The 21,292-nt window shown below is 43.0% G+C and overlaps 1 protein-coding gene across 11 annotated transcripts in view; it reads right to left on the minus strand.

Annotated features, from left to right (window-relative positions):
• Positions 1-21,292, minus strand: part of KIAA1217 — a 458,082-nt gene that overhangs the window by 286,654 nt on the left and 150,136 nt on the right. For all 11 annotated transcript variants that reach the window (XM_079770404.1, XM_079770403.1, XM_079770401.1 and 8 more), the window contains one exon: positions 12,974-13,257. In XM_079770404.1, the coding sequence (XP_079626530.1) occupies positions 12,974-13,087 (114 nt within the window). In that variant the 5' untranslated portion in view covers positions 13,088-13,257. The remainder of the gene's footprint in view (positions 1-12,973; positions 13,258-21,292) is intronic.

A 21,292-nucleotide genomic window follows, 5' to 3' on the forward strand; every position in this document is an offset into this window, starting at 1 on the left:
AAGATAAAAATCAGCCAACAGTAATTACAGCACATTCAGTTCTCACGTACCACCACTATCCATAGTACCACACCAGCAACCTGCTCTCCTTTCAGCATCTTGGTGCTGTTTGAGTAGAATTCATGACCTTCCCAGCTATAAACTCAGTGAGTACACATGAAGCAGAGTCCTTACATACCCCATTAATCCGGAAATACTTATTGGTGCAAGCCTGACAGACATGAAGCCTCTTAACTGTAGTGTGTGCTGCACCCCACTCTACCTTTTGTCAAATCAATGCTTCCGTTCAAAGTTCCATCTGATAGGCCCACAACGTTACACACTCTTCACGACTCACCTTCACACGTGTGCAGGGTTTGCAGCAAACCGCCTGAAAACCTTGGTTACGGAAGAAGAAAGAAGAAAGGGCAGACTTGATAAGACAAAAATGCTGAGATGGGTGCTTAAGAGAGGCTCTGAGAGGACAAATCTGAGAGTGTTTCAAAAGGAAGAGACTACTGTAGAGAGTTTTGCTGAAAATCCATTGAGGAAGGTTTTAAGATGGCAGTGAGGTAGATGGGTCTTTCTCGCACCTCCTCCAGAACCAAAATGGAATTAAAACTAAATTGAGGAATAATCACATTGATTGCCGAGGAATAATCACATTGATTGCCGAGGACTAGTTTAAGAGGAGATTTTTTAATAAGAAAGGGCAGAAACCACCTTGAGACTGGGGTTGAAAGAGGGGCTGGTCCAACTCCCAGGAGTGGTAGGCGTGAGTGAGGAGGGATGTCGTGGCTGCCAGGGGTTCCCACTGAGAGGAGAGAGGCTTGAGCAGTCATGCAATGTAGAAATTCATTTAATTTGGGCTAACCACGAATGTCCCCAAATGAGGAACTTTCTCCCTACTCTCCAAACAGCTAATTAACAGCCTGGGGATCTAGGATTCTGCAGAACATACTTTTACAAGATTCTGGTCTAGATCATTGCAATTTAGAATGCACACTGTTTCCTGCTGCCCTAACAGAAATGGAATCTGACTTCCCAAGTCGAATGCCGTCCTTTTAATAACAAGAGTTTTAGCATGCAGTCAACACCTATTACAGTGGAGAAATATTGCATCTAATCATCAGAATGACAGTATTGTCTGTCGCATCTCTACAGTTAAGAAAAAGCCTCAGAGAAATGGACTGGCCTGTCTATAGTCACACAACTGAGTGACCTAGCATATATAAACTCAGTTGTATGGAACCCCGAAGTCACTACTCTTCCCACTAAAGTCAGGTATCCTTTGCAGGGTAGGTATTTTGTACTCTGCCCAATGCTGAGCTCATAGTGTAGATCTTTGATAAATAACCAATTGATTAAATTAGTCCAAGAAAACACCTGCAGGAGAAAGGATGAATAATAGTAAAGAAGTGAGCTTGATGAGTGAGGAGAGGAAGGACAAGTTAGACATTTGCAATATGAGTTCTGCATCAATGTGCTGGGCTGCATCATACTGGTCTTTTTTGGATTCAATACCGAAATTTCCATCTCATTTGGTGACAATTTTCTCTAGGTTTTGCTGATTACCACTTTCCAGGTGACGGCCTCTGCATAGCTATACCTCAGTTCCTGACACCCCTTTACTTTCCCACTGACTCCCAGGCACTCTTTAGCAGGTTTTCCAGGAGAATCTTATTTTGATTTTCTGCAAAGCTCTCCTTAATATAGCACTGTTCTCAAAATGTGTTGTCTTGCTCTTCCACAACACTAATTAAAACGAAAGATGTCACAGCGGTTGGTGGCACCCAATTAAACCACAGATCAAGAGCCATGTGTTATGAATGATTATCATTTAGGATTCTTCTCTTTTTCTCTGTCTTGTATGATTAATGTCAACTTGAAGTCAATTTTGCAAGTAAAATCGTAACCCCTTGAGTTTCGTTTTATTGATTGCTGAATCCCTAGTACAATGTGTCCTATTATGTAATATTCAAAATCTAAAATGCACTTCTAACACCCTTTAAGTTGCATTTCAAAATATCAGTCCTCTGGGAAACATTTCCAAGCTAACTCCTTCATCTGGTCCCTTGAGTAGCATCATCTGTTAAGCATTAGACTGCTCCTTCTGCTTTTTTTTTTAAACTATTGTTTCTCATCACACCCAAATTTAGATAATTATTATTTCTGATGACATTCTGATTGCCCTTAGACATAGCCAAGATTATTCTGAAGACATTTTTATACTGATTCTTTCAATCCTATCATATTCTTTATCCATGGGTCTCTAGTAGTTCATTAAACACTCACTCACATATACACTAATATCAAGTTTCTAAATGCAACTTATAAATTTTCTCAATTTTTATCTTCTCAGAGACTTACCACTATTTATGCCACTGCTTCTTTAAGGCCAAGTTCCTTTTCTTCCCTGAATTATTCAAGGCCAATGTAATTAGGACACGGGCGCTTCAGCCATTCTAGGATCACCACTACATTTTATTTTTTATTTATTTATTATTATTTTTTAAAATATATTTTATTGATTTTTTACAGAGAGGAAGGGAGAGGGATAGAGAGTTAGAAACATCAATGAGAAAGAAACATCGATCAGCTGCCTCCTGCACCCCCCCCCCCCCCACTGGGGATGTGCCCGCAACCAAGGTACATGCCCTTGATCGGAATCGAACCTGGGACCTTTCAGTCCGCAGGCCGACGCTCTATCCACTGAGCCAAACCGGTTTCGGCAACCACTACATTTTATACTTATGGACACAAGCAAACTGGTCCCCTATTCTGTTCCTTCTCTGTTTCCTCAGCATTTCAGACTGTTTTTCGATTCTGTCACTCATTAGAGAGAGGATATAATCTGTAGGTTGAGAGCAAGGTCCCCACAAACAATAGGACACATTGTCTATGTGCTCTGTGCTCAGCGTCCCATTTTGTTAAGGAGAGTTAATAATAGTGCCTACCCCACAGGACTGTTGGGAAAACGAAATAACAAGTGTAAAGAGCAATAGTGCCACAATTTTAGCTGATGCCAATAATATGTTCTCCTTGTAGTTTTCTCTACCTTTTCACCACTATAAATAGTAGCTGACAAAAAGGAATGATAATTACTTATCTAACATTCTCCATGTTCATGGCAGTCCACGTAGGTTATTTCTTCCCTCTTTCTATCGTTATTTATTCCATATACATTGTGTTATATTTCTTAATTACCAAGAAGTTTCCTTTTCCCTTCAGGTTTAGGTAAAAGATTGGTCTGTAAAATCATTACTTCAAAACAGCTAAATGGTTTTTGCTACTAAACATGACTATACTCTCATCATTTTTCCCTTTGGATTATAAGAAACTGGAGGCATGGTGCACGAATTCATATACCAGTAGGGTCCCTCAGCCTGGCCTGCAGGATCGGACTGAAACCAGCTCTCTAACATTCCCCAAGGGATCCTGGATTGTGAGAGGGCGCAGGCCAGGCCGAGGGACCCCACCAGTGCACAATTGGGCTGGGGAGAGACAAAAGAGGTTGGCCAGCCTGGGAGGGACCGCGGGAGGGCTCCAGGGCGTGTCCAGCCCTTCTTGCTCAGTCCCGATTGGCCGGACCCCAGCAGCAAGCTAACCTACTGGTTGGAGGATCTGCCCCCTGGTGGTCAGTGCATGTCATAGCGAGCGGTTGAGTGGCCTTAGCATATCATTAGCATATTATGCTTTGATTGGTTGAACGGATGACCAGATGACCAGACACTTAGCATATTAGGCTTTTATTATATAGGATTAATAGCTCTAAAAAGAAAATTCTTAGTTGAGTCTATTTTCTTTAGTGTAATTCATAAACTTTAAATTTATGTATGCATTTATTTACAAAACACGTATAATTTTTAAAAAATCTATCCCTTGTACACACTAGCCTTTTACCCAGACCCTCACATAGCCAAAGTCCTCCACTAGCTGAAAGGTCTACCAGTGGATCTTTAGTTCTATTAGCCTCACTTTCCAGACTTCATGGATACATATATCCATGAATATAGATGAATATATATATATTGGCCAGAGTTAAGACCAATGTGGTAGGCAAAAATCTGATTAATTTGCAACTTTTCATACATGTTGGAGGAACTATGTCTATTCCCCAAGATATAAACTGATACTGAGATCTGCAGCATGAGGAGTAATTCATTGTGATAGAAGTTCTGTTATGATACAATTAAATTCATCAAAAAGGAGTTACAAAGAGGCCATTACATAAAGATATAAACATATGTTAATTTATATTATATAAATGTGATATACTATTGTACAGATAGGTGTAAAGTGCTATATACTAGTACAATGAAGTTGATGAAATCATTACTTATATTTGGGAGAGCTGATATAAGTAAATGGGGTATTTCCTTCCTAAACTAGACTCCACAGCTAAAATCTGAATAAACCAAGCATCCCAGCAGGTGCCAGAACCAAGAGCTACAATGAAGGAAAGTGGCATATGCCACTTCTTGACTAACATATTTAAGAGCTTGTGTAGAACCCACTATCTCTCTCTTTCTCTGTCATGTGACTTGTAATCCATGTGTTAAGATGGCATTGTTATAAAATGGAAGTAGCCTGAATCAATAAGTCATTGCAAGGGCAGCTTCTCTAAAAAGTTTTTGTATTATAACACACACACACACACACACACACACACACACACACACACACACAGGAAATTACCACAATCCACAGGGTTTATTAGCATTATCAAGACTATCCTGATTGATATATCAGTGTTAAGGTATATGTCTCCTATTGTCTCCTTTTTTATTATAACTAACATTTGGATGGATAGCTACTGAAAATTAGCTTGCAAAAGGAAAGAGCCAAGCAAGGCATCTCTGGTTTGTGATATCAATGCCTTTTCCACAAAAATATGTTACTTGCTTTGTCCTAAACACATGTCACCCTCACTCTTTAGTTTGTAGCATTCAATTTTTGTGAGGCTCACAGCAAAGCTCTTAATCACGGCATTCTGTGATTGCACGAGTTGTGATCTGGTAATACTTTCTCCTCTCTTTCATTAACCTTGCTCTGCATCATCAATAAAGCTCCATTTATCAAAGATGAGGTCAAGATCATAATATTGTTGGTAGCATACATTCCTCCTTTAACTCAACTTTTCTTTCTATATTCTGTGACTATGGGGTCCCCACCAAGATAACCCCTACTTCCCTAAAGGGTCCTGATCATTTCCTTGTTTTATTCAAGAGGGGTATTTTTTCCTCTTTCTAATACTCCTAATTATTTTCAGTGTGTTTTGATGGAAGAAAAGTAAAAATGCCTGTATTCTACCAAACTGAAGTAGTGTTTGTTTCTTAAGACCTGGTCTTCTGATTCAAATGCAGTTAAAGACTTCTCTTGTTCTGTTTTTAACTGTGTCATTTTCCATGATTCTGACAAAATCAAGTATATATACCTTCTGAAAAGGGGATGTCAGTCAAGGGAATGGATAATGTTGAGTCTGACCAAAGCCTCCAGTTCCAAATTCCATTGAACAACTCTTCACCAATGAATGAAGTTCTTGAGAGATTGGTTAAAAAAGAGTAGAATTAATTAGAACTTGGATGTTTATGAATAAACAGGCTGATAGGTATTTTCCTGATTTTCATTTTCACCATCGGTAGTATGGTTACACTTGTGCATAGATACCATAGACTACAGTAGACAGTGGTGAGTGGTGCCAAACTAACCAGGCACAGAGAAAATAGCTCCAGTGCTACTTCTGCACAAACACCAAGAGAGGCCTGCCGGGCACTGAGCAGCACAGCCCCGCTGAGGACAGGAGCTGGACAAGAGGCCTCCTGGCATGAGTGACGCCATTTCAGATAGTATTAATGTTCATGGTCTTATCTCCTTATTGTAGCGATATTCATGTGAAAGGAAAAGTCTCCTTCATATCATTCTTACTCTTTGTGTTGAATGAAAGAACACATCAGACTTTTAACTTAAAATGCATTACTCTTTACTCCTAAGACTTGACCACATTAGATATAAGAATACATATTAACTAATTGTAACTGCAAAGTGGGTACTGTTATACCTAGTTAAAGAGAAATTATGTGTGTAACTGAGAATAAAGGTTGACAAAAGGTTTCTGAATCTAGAAGAAGCTTGTTCATGTAGGTGAGAGGCCACCTACACATCTGTTTCTTCACTAGTGAAGAAATGAAAGAAGAGCATTTCTGCCCTGGCCTATGGCTCAGTTGATTGAAGCATCATCCGTATACCAAAAAGGCTGCGGATTCGATTCCTTGGTGAGGGCACATACTTAAGTTGTGGGTTAGATCCCTGGCTGGGGCATGTATGGGAGGCAACTGGTCTATGATTCTCTCTCACATCAATGTTCCTCTCTCTCTAAAATCAATAAAAACATATCCACAGGAGAATATTAAAACTAATTAAATAAATAAAAGAAGAGCATTTCCAAATTGTATAGTTACACAGCGCCCAAGACTGTGAGAAGACTGCTGAACTACAGACCTTTCTGAACTCAGAGCTATTTCCGAAAAGTAACTTTCAATGTAAAATATGTGTAGAAATCCATTTTTCATGGTCACCTCAGGTGCTCTGCAATTAAATAAGATTTATCTTTTTAAAGAAATGACAATGACATGTCTCTGTTACTTGACCCACTGTGATCCAGTAATCTGTTACCAAAACATTAGAAAAATTTAAGGTGAAGGGAGCAAACACCAAGGTCACTAACAAGTGGAAAGACCAATTCTGACCTTGGTTCAAATGCTGGCTTCTTGACTTGAAGGAAGTTACTTAGCCTTTCTTGGCTTCTTAGTCTCAATCTCTCCTGATTGCCCAAACTGCAACCAATCTCAGTTCCCCACCCCTCTCTATCTGTACCACTCAAATAGTATCTATCACCTTCTAATTGTATTAACCCTTTGCACTTGCTTGCTTTTTTCTCGATTCCTTTATTCTAATGCTAACTGTGTTGAGTCACACTCGACATCCGAGTGCAAAAGGTTAAAAATATTGACTCATACATTCATTCAACAAAAATTGATCATGCCTAGTTTAGGTTGCATACTCCTTAAATGCTGCATTTACAAAGGTGATTAAGACAAGGTTTTTGTGCTCAAAAAACATATTCTAGATGGGAGAAAGTAACATAAAGAAATGTACAATGAAGGCATGATTATGTGCCACAGTACAGGTACCGCATGATATTGTGAACAGCTCACAGGGTGGGACATTTGGGCTGGATCCTGAGAGATTAGTCTGGGTACCTGAATGTCTTATTTCTTTTACTGATTTGGAGGCAGGGGTCATGTCTCATTGTTTGTATCCCTCACAATGCCTTTATCATTGCAAGTGTGTGTGTGTGTGTGTGTGTGTGTGTGTGTGTGTATGCATTTATATATATCCTATCTAATAAAAGAGTAATATGCAAATTGACCGTACCTCCACTACACCCACAAGCCACACCCACCAGCCAATCAGGAGCAAGTATGCAAATTAACTCAACCAAGATGGCGGCAGCCACGGAGCTGGAGAGAGTAGGAGGCTTGAGTTGCCCCCGGCGATGGAGGAAGCCAAGCTTCCCTGCCGCCCTGGCCAGCCCAGGCCTACACTCAAGGCTACAAAGTTTAAATTATAGAAGATAAATAAATCCCCCCAAAATGGCGGCAGCCATGGAGCTGAAGAGAGCAGGAGGCCTGAGTTGCCCCCGGCGATGGAGGAAGCCAAGTTCCCGCAGCCCTGGCCTGCCTTGGCCTCCGCTACAAAGTTTCAATTATAGAAGATAAATAAACCCCAGATACCAGGGCCTCCGCTTGGGTTGCCAGGGGGTGTGGCCAGCCTGCAAACCACCACAGGCCCCTCGCCCAAGCCACCCCACACCCCAAGGGAACCCCGACCCTGATCCAGGACACCTTTCAGGGTAAACCAGCTGGCCCCCACCCATGCATCAGGCCTCTATACTATCTAAACCTATCTAATAAAAGAATAATATGCAAATTGACCATCACTCCAACACACAAGATGGCTGCCCCCATGTGGACACAAGATAGCCGCAACAAGATGTCCAGCAGGGGAGGGCAGTTGGGAGGGACCAGGTCTGCAAGGGAGGGCAGTTGGGGGCGATCAAGCCTGCAGGGGAGGGCAATTAGGGGTGACCAAGCCACAGAGGAGGGAAGTTGGGGGTGACCAGGCCTGCAAGGAAGGGCAGTTGAGGGGGACCCAGGCCTGCAGGGGAGAGCAGTTGGGGGGGAACAGGCCTGCAGGGGAGGGCAGTTAGGGACCAGGCCTGCAGGGGAGGGCAGTTAGGGGCAATCAGGCTGGCAGGGGAGCAGTTAGGCATCAATCAGGCTGTCAGGGGAGTGGTTAGGGGGTGGTCAGGCTGGCAGGCAGAAGCAGTTAGGGGCAATCAGGAAGGCAAGCAGGCAAGCTGTTGGGAGCCAGTAGTCCTGGATTGTGAGAGGGATGTCCGACTGCCTGTTTAGGCCCGATCCTACTGGGATCGGGCCTAAACAGGCAGTCGGACATCCCTTGAGGGGTCCCAGATTGGAGAGGGTTCAGGCTGGGCTGATGGACACACAACCCCGTGCACGAATTTCGTGCACCGGGCCTCTAGTATATATATATGTTGAATAAGTAAAAGAAATCCAAATTTTAAGTATTCATTAAGGAAAAATACAAGTAAGTTTCAGAAATATAATTCAATTTTGTTCTGTCAATAGGAAAAATAAACTTCTTCGGGTAACTTAAATATGTGTTAATAAAAAATAAAATGAATTTAAATACTAATTTGAAAAGACCAGTAGAGCCTCTGAGACTCTTCTCTTGGACATCATAAACCAGAATAGTGTAATGCTAAGAGCTGTCATTGTAGCAGTCAAAGGATCCATCATTTTCTTCCTCAGTGCTCTATGATATAGTTATTGTTGTCTTTTGACAAATAAGGAAACTGAGACGAGAAGATTAAGTCATTAGCTCCAAATCAGACAATTAGCACATGAATTGGGGCTGGATACCAACTCGGCCCTGCCTGACTCCAGAGCCAAGCCTTAGCTGCCAGGTGATAGAGCATCACATTCTGATTGCCCTGCACAGAAGGTTGGGGGAGTCAGTGATAATGACAGCTGCTATTATGCAGATAAGCACTATGCTACAATAATGGTCATCTGCATTTTTTAAGATAGTGAAAAGAAACCTAGTTTGATTTACAATAATTAAGACCTTGGAAAATTCTTGGTTGACTAAATTTCAAAGACTTGAATATAAGTTTTCAACCATGAATCTTCCAGTGTTTAAATTCAATGTTCAAAATATAAAGTGTGCTCTAATTCTCTTTTTATATAATACCAAGGAATTGGAATCTAGATTCCCTTAGTTTCAAAATATTTTGTGTAATGTGTGAAAAAGGTGAAGGGATTAAGAAAAAAATCATAGACACAGACAACAATATGGTGATTTCCAGAGGGAAGGGGGGTGCTACTGTCATAATTAGCTGTTATTAATATTAATAATAGAAAAGAGCAAAGGGGAGGCCAAACATTACAAGCATGGTCATCTGGGCAGCTTCACCAGGAAGCTGCAATTTCACACTCCCTAAGGAACCACTGGCCCATTCGCTGCACGTCACTGGGGGAAGGGGTCCAACAAAGGGGAAGATGGCACATGCACAGTGAAGGCAGGTGATGTAGGGAAGGTGCTTGTTTGTCAGTCTAACCTGGGAAAAAGATAATTGGCTGGAGGGGTGGAGCCACTGCGAGCACGAACAACCCTGAAGGATTAATTGGTTAAGCTCCTAGTTATATCCCTGAGACAAAAGATTCTCTCTCTCTTGTGCTCCTGCTCCCTTGCACTCTCTTGCTTGTGACCTACACTTGCCCATGTGCTCGCTAGCCTGCCATGTGACCTTAAGCGGCCCATGGCCATGCGGACCCCAAAAGCAATGGACTGCAGCTGGGAACACAAACTAAGCTAGCCAGATGCTGGACTAGACTGTGCTTTAATACAGAGAGGCAACTCTGGGCACTGCCTTTAATCCTAGCACTGCTAAAGACAAGACTGGGCTTTTTCCATGGCGGCATGGAGGGAAATGGGACCTTGGAAACGCAGGGGTTTAATTCCACAGAAATCAATATCACTCATCCTCCTGTGCAAGTCTCAGAAAATTCCTCTCCTTGCTGATATTGCAAGAATTCCACTTCCACTTGCAACAGGTGGGGACACAGAGGGCACCGCACCAATAACAGAGGGAGGTAGAAGGGAATACAGGGGGACAAATGGTGATGGAAGGAGATTTAACTTTGGGTAGTTAACATACAATACAATATACAGATGACGCATTATAGAATTGTACACGTGAAACCTATATAATTTTGTTAACTAATGTCACCCTGATAAATTCAATAAATTTTTTTTTTTTAAATTTCATGTAAGGTGCTAGATACAGCATTTTTAGCATCTTATTCAATGGCACTCTCCTCACTAAGGCCACTTCTCTGGGAGGAACACAGCCTCGAGAAGAGAACGTGGTATTGAGAATCTAGAGAAGAGCATCAGACATGTGCTATTTGAATTCCTCCTTATGGCAGCTCGTGTATCTTCCTGCAAAGGAAGCCTGGACTAATCCATTGTCAGAAGGTCAGGGAGAAACAAAGGGTGTCATGGAGAAGAGGAAAGGACAGAGGAAGGAAATGAGTGGCAGGAGAAAAAGGATGGAAAAGGCATTAGATACAGTGCTTTCATAGAATTATCATACACCATTGCCTGAGCTTATCTCTGATGTTTACAGTGCTGATTAAGGTTCATTTGCAACAAAGCAGTGGAATCAAAAATGTATGTACAGAACAAGGCATCAAAATCTTTCTCCTTTTGGGTGGTCAGTTTGGAATACACAAAAATTCATCCTGAATTACCAGCAAAGGCACAGCTGCCCAGCCATGGCTGGACTACACCCAGGGCAGAGATATATGTGACAAGAGATCAGAGCTTGAGGCCACTAACCTACATCACTATTCCCTGTCATCTGACACCACGCGCCCTTTACAACCTTCTAGCTATATTTAGGCTCCCCATGTAATTGTTTTAACTTAAAAGCACCATCATCACAGTAGCAGCTATAATCATGACATCACAAACAATAACAGTAGTGATAATAACTGGAATATTTTTGACATGAAAAACATACCATTTTTGACAGACTAATTTCTATATTTCAGAGAGAAAGTAATATATTTTAACGTTAAAAAATATTTTCCCTCCTGACTCAAAACATAATCAGTTTTCTAGCTTCCTTTACCCTGACCCTTGTCCCCATGGTCACATGTGCATGTGCATGCATGTACACACACACACACACACACACACACTCCATGACCCTTACATCCCAGATATAGACCATACTACCTTGTCTCTATAATCAGTGGTCTTCCACTTACAGAACAGTGGAATAAACAAGGATTCTGAGCTCAAACTTATCTGGATTCAAATCCCAGCTTTTTCTGAGCAAATTGTGCAATTGTAACTACCTTAAGTGAGTTTCCTCAATCAGAATTGCTTTATATAAAATATGGTGTCTCACCAAAAAAGTGACATAGGGAGAGATGCCAATTCTAGTACTTAAATGGATCATGACTCTACTATCAATAGAAAACAAGGGTATTTATGTTATATATCAATTATATCTCAATAAAACTGGGAAAGGTAAAAAATAAGTAAGTACAATTTAAAAATAAAAAATAGGGGTATTTTCTATATACAGGCACACCTCATTTTTCTGTGCTTCACTTTATTGCCCTTGACAGATGTGCTGTTTACAAATGGAAGACAAGACCCTCTACAAGCAAAAAGATTATGACCAGATTTATCACAGTGGTCTGGAACCCAACCCACAATAGCTCCGCAGTATGCCTGTATGCTTGAAATGAAAAGATAGCCTTCCTTTCCTTAATTACCGAAGAATTAATCTGCACATCTCGACATCAAGCAGGGCTCCAGTTTCTTTTCTCCTCTCTAGGTCAACTGCCTTTTGGCAATGTGAACAGAAAGCAAACACGTAGTCCATAAAGCACATGTCAGGGTTTTAGGCACTCTGATAAAGATTTTATAGATTAGAAGGTTGAATTTAAGGGGAAAAAATGAAATTGAGATAAAGCATAGGTTTAAATTATTTAAGCTGATGATAATCTCCATTTCCATGGATGCTCAAAAGTTGAGTTAGTTAGACATCACTTTTGTAACTAACTAATTTGCAAGAGAGCAGACTTAAAACACTGTGCTTGCCTCTCTACCTGGAGGGTGGAAATCAATAACAGCCTGCCCTCTTCCCTGACCACCCAAATCACTAAATGCTCTGAGTCCTTTGCTATGTTCCCATCCTGAAAGGTCAATCTGATAACATGCCTATGAGGTCGACAGAGGAGGCCTCCCACCTCCTGTCAGCTAAAAAGTAATTGCACACAGACAAGAAACAAAAACACCCCAAGCCACACTTGGGTGATATCTGTCTGGCTGTCAAGATAACCTGAGAAAACAGGTAGCTGAAGACAGCAGAAAACCAAGCATGCAAAAGGAAAACATCTGTAATTAAAAAGGAAAAAAGAAGTGAGCAGAAACAAAACCCTAATGTCAGCTTCTTAAGGAAAAGGGGTTTATCTCAAGTGTATCCCTCTGTGCTCTGTTTTACCCTGAAAACGTCTTTATATACTCATTCATTCACTGTGCCAAGCACTCGGTGCTAACAGGGTGCACAGCAGTTGATCCTATGCTTTACTCAGTCAAGTAATACCCCTTCACTGCCTGCACTTCAGATGCATTTGTGGGTGACCATGGGGACCCTTTTGGGAGAAATGCCCACTCTCTGGATCTCTTTTCTTGAGATCTGAAGCAACTTAGTGGTGGGCACAGTCCACTCAATTATTTTTTCCCTTTTAAACCAAAGGTCACTTTGCTTTCCTTCATGTTCATTAAAGAATGAGCTTTGCAGAGCAAAATGGTAGCACATTCGTACCTGGTCTCTCAGCCTCTCCTGGTGGCCCATGATTGCTGTGGCATGATGGGGGTATTTCTGCTTGAGATGTTCCAGGAAAGCTTCTCTCTTCCTATCCATCTCAGATGTTTGCATTCCCAGTATTTCTTTGGAACTTCGGGGCCCACCTAGGGTGTGTCTCCTAGGGATATTTCGGGAAGCCTTGGAAACTGAAACTCGACTGTTCCCATTAGCAAGGCGTTCCTTGGTTCTTCGGCATTCTGCATCTTCTAATGACGTTACATGCAGATTGCTTTTTCCTTGTTCTGGAAGACAAAAAAAAAGTTTAATTAATGATTTCACACTAGAAATCTCATTTACAGAATACCGAGAGGGTTTATGGCAGCTGTTAATGTATGAATATAACCTAGCAGATTTCATGAGTGTGTGTGTCAAGAAGAAAAAAGTCAACAATCATGAAATATGAAAAATCACACTTTAGAAATAAAGATGTTGCAGCAAAAAACTGCTCTTTCTGACTCTTTCCCTGCAGTTATTCAAAATGAGACACTTGTTCAGATGAGTTTTTAGGCAATTGGGTTAGCTCTTACCTTCACCTGTAATTGGAGAAGAGTACTCCGGTGAAATAGATTATTTTTTTATTTTTTAAAAAATACATTTTTATTGATTTTAGAGAGGGAGAGAGATAGAAACATCAATGATGAGACAGACTCATTGATCAGCTGCATCCTGCACATAATCCGGGCATGTGCCCTGACCGGGAATCGAACCATGACTTCCCGGTTCATAGGTCACCACTCAACCACTAAGCCATGCCTGCCAGGCTATTTCTTTATTTTTAATCCCGTCATCCTGGTAACAGGATCTTTAGATTTTTATATCTGAAGGTGGTTTCTGAAGCATTTGTTTCATCTCCAAGATCAAAAATAGCTATTATAATAACTGACAGGCGAACCACTTACAAGTTCGATTCCACCATTAACATAAACCAAGCGAGCGTTAAGAATACTATCACAGGTAATAACTGAGGGGACGTAAAGTAAAGGCTTAGACACATTTCACTTGAAGTGGACTTTATCTAGAACGCACACTGAAGGGAAGAGACACAGGGTACATTCGAGATCCTCTGACCTGGCAGGGTCAGAACGGAAGCAGGCAATGACAGGCTCTGAGTGCAGGACATGAGTAGGGCCTCTCCATTCCTTCCCAATGGTTGGCAAATGGGTGCCAGGTTGGAATATTCCAGTTAACTGAGAAAAGGGAGTTACCCTCTTTAAAAACCAGAATAGGAAGAGAAAGTAGTGAACATTCAAAAGCACTTCAGGAACTCGCCAGGTTCTGTCATAGGGAGCAGCTCTTAAACAATATTACAGATGCGGCAGGAAAACGTCCGTGGCCACCGAGTCCCCATGAGAAAGCACGGGGCTGGGTCTCAGGAGTCCTGCCTTAAGAGCTAGGCTTCCAACAAATAATGTGACCTCTCAGACTCACTCTCTTCATTAACAAAAGGAGGATGTGGGACTAGCATTAGATATGCAAAGAGGCTTCTAGATCTAAAGCCTTTAAATATACCCTAAACTATTTTTAAAAAATAAGTTTCCAATGCGAGCTGATTTTCCAATTATTTATCTTTAAAAGGAATGTGCAGAAAGAGAGATCCAATATTTGAGAGTTTTAGGTTTGAGTCTCAGATAAACAGAGAACCAAACCTCCATGCCAGAAAGGTAGAGCGACAGGTGTCCAGACTTAGGAATAAGCTGGCTCCTCTGAAGGCAATGCCACCAACAGTTTCCTCCTTCATCGCCTAGAAACATCTGTGTGTGGAACTCTAGGCACGACCCCCTTTGGTTAGGCACAGAGAAGATTTTAACTCAGGCTGGCTTTCCTGTTCCGGTCTTCCATCCCCAAACGCATGTTCTGGGAGTAATTCTTCTTGTTTACCCTTCACTTCTCATTACATTGCTAATTACAGCATCTCCATCAGACACTGATGAGAAAGGGAGGAAAAAAAAAAACAGCCAGATTTGTTAATTCTTCTACTTTTCATTAGTCTCAGCAGTACATTTAGAAGGCAAAGAAGATGGAACTATTGGTTTAAAAGATATTGGGAGATAAACTGTAATTTCATTGATTTTGCTTACTTTCTCATTGTGTGGACTCACATGAAAGCTACCTTTTTTTGTGGTCTCTTCTTTGATAATACAGAAGTAACAGAAACTAGGGAATGAAGCTGGATGGAGAAAATGCCATATCTCAGGCTGGTAAAGATGTGTACAATCTGAAGAGATTTAGCTTTATCCTTTGAGTGTGCACGTGAATATGAGTTTTGTATTAGCCAAACGTTGTGTGTTTGACCTAACCATGTTAACTTTTAAATGGAGTTTTAAGATCACTTTTAACTTCATTAAAATAATGTATTTTGAAGAAAATAAAAGTATCCAGGACAGCGAGGCTAATTAGCAGGACAATCTCTAGAAAGGGGATTTCTTTACACGGGCATAGCACACAAACATCCACACACACCCACATGGGTATACACTCCTGCGCCTCAAATACCAGCAGGTGCAGAATGTCCCCTCTGCCTAGCTTTGTCGCAGACTCACACGAACTATTCTGTTTCATCCAAGACTCCGAGGAAGAGGTCGAGACAGCCAGAACAGTAGCCCCTTGGAGACCGAAGGGAGTTTTCCACTTTCTCCTTTGAAATAAATTGGGAAAGGCGCGATGAGGGGCAGTGTGGAGCCAGCATCAACCTTCTGTCAGCATTCACTCCCAGCAGCCCCCACTTATACTCCCACTCTTTTCAAACACTTTGCACTGGGAGGGTCACATCAACCTTCCTTCGCTTTTCCATTTTTTCTCTGTCTTGTGGATTCCTCTAAATGTCTCCAGTTGTTTAACGAGGTTTAACCCGCTTTGGCGGAAAGCAGCAAATAGCATCAGTGGTTAATGCACCAATGGCTAAAGGCACAGTCCGCATCTAATCACCCCGGAAGCCCGCTCCTTCCTCCAGTCCCACCTTCCTGCCTTGCGCTTCACTCCAGCTGTGGGCCCCATCTGCCTCCATCCCACCACCAGGACCTACTCCGCTGTCACCAGCACCCACAGCAGCCCCACACCACTCTCCACACCACTTTCCTCCGTGAGCTTCAGCTCTCAGGAGCTGCCAAGCCCATGCCTGAGGGAGCAGTGACCACTCTCCCATTCCAGTCATTTAGAGAGAATGCGGTCTTTCAACTGAGGGGAAAAACTAAACAGGGATAGAAACAAACAAGAGAGGGAGCAGGCAGAGGACGTTCTGTCACAATTCCACAGCCATGGAACCAGAGACCGAGTCCTGCCAACTCCTCATTATCCTCATGAATAGACGGCCCAAGCCATCCACACAGAAATACAGTTTTATTTCTTGTCCAGAAAGTGTCGGTGCTAACATTTAAATATGGGTGTGTCTAGTTGTTTGCTCTTCTGGGAATCCACCTCAGACAAATAAGGAGGCTGTAGTATGAAGCCCAGGCTTCCAGTTGACCCTTCCGGTCCCTCCCAGCCTCTGCACTGCCTGGAGCAGCTCCTCCCAGCGGCTCACTTCTAGCAGGAGCTTGGGGCAGAGAACGGCCCCTCCAGGAGCAGAAGGAGGGACAAGGAAGGAGTGTTAGAGACACTCTTCTGAGTTCCAAAGGGCTTTCTGGCTGGGATGGACACATTCTGGAAAGTGCAAGCGGAAGTGAGGAATGGGGTGAGTCCTGTAGACGGGGAAGATGGGTCATCCACATAACCAGCTGCCCAGCAGGCCGGCGACCTCAGGAGCTGCCCAGGCTGGCTTCCTGGCCACAACTGAAGCTGCTTTGGCTGGGTCAGCTGACCTGCAACCAGGACCCGGGGCCTTGTACATCACTGAGGCATTACACGCCTGATATCTTTCTGGGAGCCAGCAACAGGGTTAGGGTCAAGATTAGGTGGTCACAGCCTCTCAGGGAAGAAGTCACTTCTTTACAGTGACGCCTGGCTAGCTGCCTCTAAGATGTAGCTTTTTACATTGCAAGAGAGGCTCTCGTCATAGGAACATCATGGGGCGCTGCTGCTTTGCCTGGCTGTACAGCCTACCTGGGCCTGTCAGACTAAAGAGGGGATGGGGAACATCCAACCCTCGGGCCATATAAGGCCCACAAAATCATTTGGTCTGGCCCTGCCAAGGCATTAGGGGTGAGTTAATTAAATGTTTGACCAAATATAGGAGGCTGGTTTTTAAGTTGATAATTTTGTATGGCCTGCGAATGATGTTATAAATATCCAAATGGCCCTTGGCAGGAAAAAGGTTCCCCACTCCTGGTACGTATTCAAACCATAACATCCGCCCCTTGCACACACAGGAAGACTGTGTGTTCCAGTCCCCTCACCTAGCTGGGGCCCCGTACTAATTCCAGTCAATGCAGAAGTGTGAGCCATCTTTAGTCCTGGCCCCTGGACCTCCTGAATTATCTTTGATGTTCTTTCTCCTTCCTCTTTGGCCAGTTGACAGTGAAAGTTCCAGGGAGAGCCTCCTAGGCCTTGGGGAATGGTGTCCTGACTCTACAGAAGGTGCCCGGGTCCCAGAGTCAGCCTGGAGGTGGACCATCCAGGAGATCCACAGTCTACTGTGTTTGAGAAATAAACCCTGATTCTGCTAAATCACGAAGACTGTTAGAGCAATCAGCCTATCTGACTAATAGATATCCTGTGTTCTGCTGGGGGCCCACAGGCTTCACCAGTTTTCCAGCTCCCTTATTCATATCATAAAGATCACCATATACAAATTGGAATACACATTCCTTTTAAAGATAAACACACACCTAAAACTGGGCCATTATATTCTTCTAAAAAAAAACAACCTTTAAAAATTAAGTTTTTGAGAAAGAGGGTTTCTCGTATAGTTTTAGGCAAAATAGGTACAGCCCCTTCCTCACCCAGAAAAGCATTTTTTTTCTCAACTGTTGGTTAGTTGATTAATGAATTCATTCATTCACAAAAATATTTACTGAGTGCCTGCCCTGGACACTGAAAGGAGTTAAGAAACGTAGTAAAGCGGTGATCAAGATAGACTTAATTCCCTTCCCTTATTGTGGAGTCAACATTATAATTAGGAAGGCAGATAAACAAATAATATGTAATAGAAATCTCACATCTTGATAAGTGCTCTGAAGAATAAAACAGGATAAGGAAGAGAGACTGGTGGGGAAATTTTAGAGGAGACTTCTGAGCGAAGACCGGAATGTCCGGGACTCCCCAGGCTTGCACCCTGTGGGGCTGCCAATACTATTTCTTTTTGTCCAGCTTCACTGAGATGTAATTGATCTAATATTGCCTGAGTTGAAGATGTACAATATATTGCTTTGCTACACTTACACACTGTAAAATGATTGCCACCATAGTGAATGCTAAGTGTCCTAAAACGCTGGCAATCAGAAGGCGGGGGAGGCAAGCAGGTGGCTGGCAGCACTTCACCAGCAGAGGGATTTCAAGGTCTCAGGGGCCAGACAAAGGCAGACCCGCAAGGGTGCTGTGGGCAGATATATGCATCCCAAGGGTCACTCTGAAGAGCCCATAGCCTCCAAAGGGAACATGATATAGTTAGACTCAAATTCAACCAATAATCATTGAGTGCCTGCTCTGCACAATGCACTTGGCAGTACACTTTCACCCTATTACTTACCTAGTAGCCTGCCCATTCAGCCATGGACATCTCATTGATTAGAGCTATTCTTGAGGCAACCATATGCCCCAGTTTGCCAAAACAGATCTGGGTTGCAACTGTTGTCTCAGCGAAATTATTTATAGTGTTCCCTTTCACTCTCAAAAGTGTCTCAGTTTGGACAATAAGTTACATGATCACCCAAGGGGTCCTTATCTATAGCAGATTGATAAACTCAAAGCCTTTGTTCAACAAGTATTTATCCAGTGCCTTCTGCAGGTCCGATGCTGTTGGATTCTGGGAATGTAAGGATGAAGACATGGTCTGTGCCCTGGAATACCACATTGTAGTTGGTTGAAACACATACAGTACATAAACAATACAATGGAGAGGGCTGTGACAGGGATGGACGTGCGGTGTGATGGGCGATGTGGGCATCAGTGGCCTGGCCTCCCTCGTGTGGTCCCTGTGCCGACCAAAAACTGGAAATGAAGCCACACCCCTTCACAGCATCATTCTTACCCATAACTCTATGGGATCTTAAAAATCTAACCTGGATTCTTACTCCCCTTTCACCACCTCGCCACCACCCCTTCCCAGATGCCTGACCTCTAACTGCTGGGGTGTTCCAGGGCACATTTCCTGACCTTCCCTTCTGCACACAGACCCCATCCTAGCACTACTCTCAGTCCCCAGTCCCCTCGCAATTCCAGTCATGAGTACCCAAATCTTAATCAACATCCCTACTTGGATGCCTGATAGACTTCTCAAATCCTAACAGACCCAAGCCATAAACACCTTCTCCTCTATTCTCCTCAAATGCTTTCCGGTTTAAGGAAATGGCAACTCCATTCGTTCAGCTGTGCAGACAAAGTTATCTCCGACTCCTCTGGTTCGCTGATGTCCCACACCCAACCCCTCAGCACATTCTTTTGGCCTCACCTTCAGTGGACATCGAGACCATTTCTTGTCACCACTTGATGCTCTACTACCTGCTGGTCCAAGCTAGTGCCGTTTCTTGCCTGTTTTACTGCAGGCGCCTTCCCCCAGGCCACCTTAGGTCATTCTCAGCACAGCACCCAGTATTCCCCTTTACTGTAGAAGACCAGTCAGGGCCGCTAGCAGCTCCCCACCGCCCTAGAAGTAACAGCCCAAGTCCTTACCACACTGTCACAGTCCCTGCATGACCGGGCCTGGGATTACCTCTTAACCTCTCTTCCTCCCATCTGTCTCTCCTGTCTTGCTGTTCTTTGACCATGTCCTTGCTGTCCCCTCCCTTACCTTTTCCAGATGTTTGTTCAAATATCACACCAGTGAGGCTCTCCTTAATAATTCTATCTGTAGTTTCACCCCCCAGCCCCACCCCAGCACTCCCTAGTCCCTGCCTTATTCTCCCCCACAGACTTAACAGGGCTGCTAGATAAAATACAGAATGGCCGGTTAAACTTCAATTTCAGATTAATAATAATTCTTAACGTAAGTATGTTCCAATAGTGTATGGACTATACTTATACTAAAAAAAAATTATTCGTGGTTTATCTGAAATTCAAATTTAACTGGGCATCCTGTATTTTTATTTGCAAAATCTAGCAATCCTGCCATCTAGCATGCTATATATTTTACTTATTTGCTCGTTATCTGTTTCTACCGCCCCCATCCGCCCAAACTTAGCCCTTAGAATATAAATTCAATGAAGGCAAGTACTTTTATTAGTCTGTTTGCTGCTAGATCCCCAGTAGCTAAAAACAGTGACTACTACATAACAGGTGCTCAATATTCATTAAACAAATGAATAAAGTGATCACACTCTCTCTTTGGGACCGGCTCAGGGCTCTCAAGCACCTTTCCATTGCTGTGCTTCTTTGGAAGTTATTTCTTAAATTGGTCCCATTCTAATTGCCCATCTAGATCCTGAGCCATTTATTGCAGCAAAGGCCCAGAGGCTGAATTCCTGCCTTAGGATTCGGTCCTATCAAATAAGGGTGGGGGGAGGGGCGGGAGGAAGCCTTATCTCCTGCTGGACCCCACTGACCAGGCGCCTTGAAGGAGAATGCTCTGCTTTGGAAGTGCAAACCGATGCCAGGACTGATGAATACAAGACTCAGGGATTTTCCAGGGGTTTCTAAGCTTAAAGTCTCCTGCATTTCGCCCGGGGGAGGGGAGAGGGGGGTGAAGGGATGGGGCTGGGGGGCTGGGAAGGGAAGGGGGAGCTCTGCCTCTTGTAATTACATTTTCTTCTGTCTGGCTTACTTTTGCATTTTCAGTGTGGATGAGTCATATGTTACTTCCCTCACACACACCTTTTCCCCTGTGCACAATCCCTACTCCCACACAGCGTTGCAGTCCCGAAAGCAAGACTTTTAGCTGCTAACTGGACCCAGATGAACCTGGGGTGGGTGGGTGGGTGGGTCGGGTGGTTTATGAACAGCTGTCTGTATGATGCTGCACGATAGGTTCTGGCGGCAGACTCTGGAGAGCAGATTAGTCCTTTCTCTACCCAACCCCTCTGTGATTTTTTTTTTTTTTGGAACAACATAAGCTTCTGGAAATTCCCTACGGAAAAGACAAGTCTATTATAAAAAACAATTAAAGGAAAACTGCCCAAAGAAAACTCACCAACATTGTCTAACAACTCTCAACTTTTGAATTAAAACACACAGAAGACTCCGAGTCCC

Source organism: Cnephaeus nilssonii (genome assembly GCF_951640355.1).
Source record: "Cnephaeus nilssonii genome assembly, chromosome: 1".
Lineage (NCBI taxonomy): Eukaryota > Metazoa > Chordata > Mammalia > Chiroptera > Vespertilionidae > Cnephaeus > Cnephaeus nilssonii.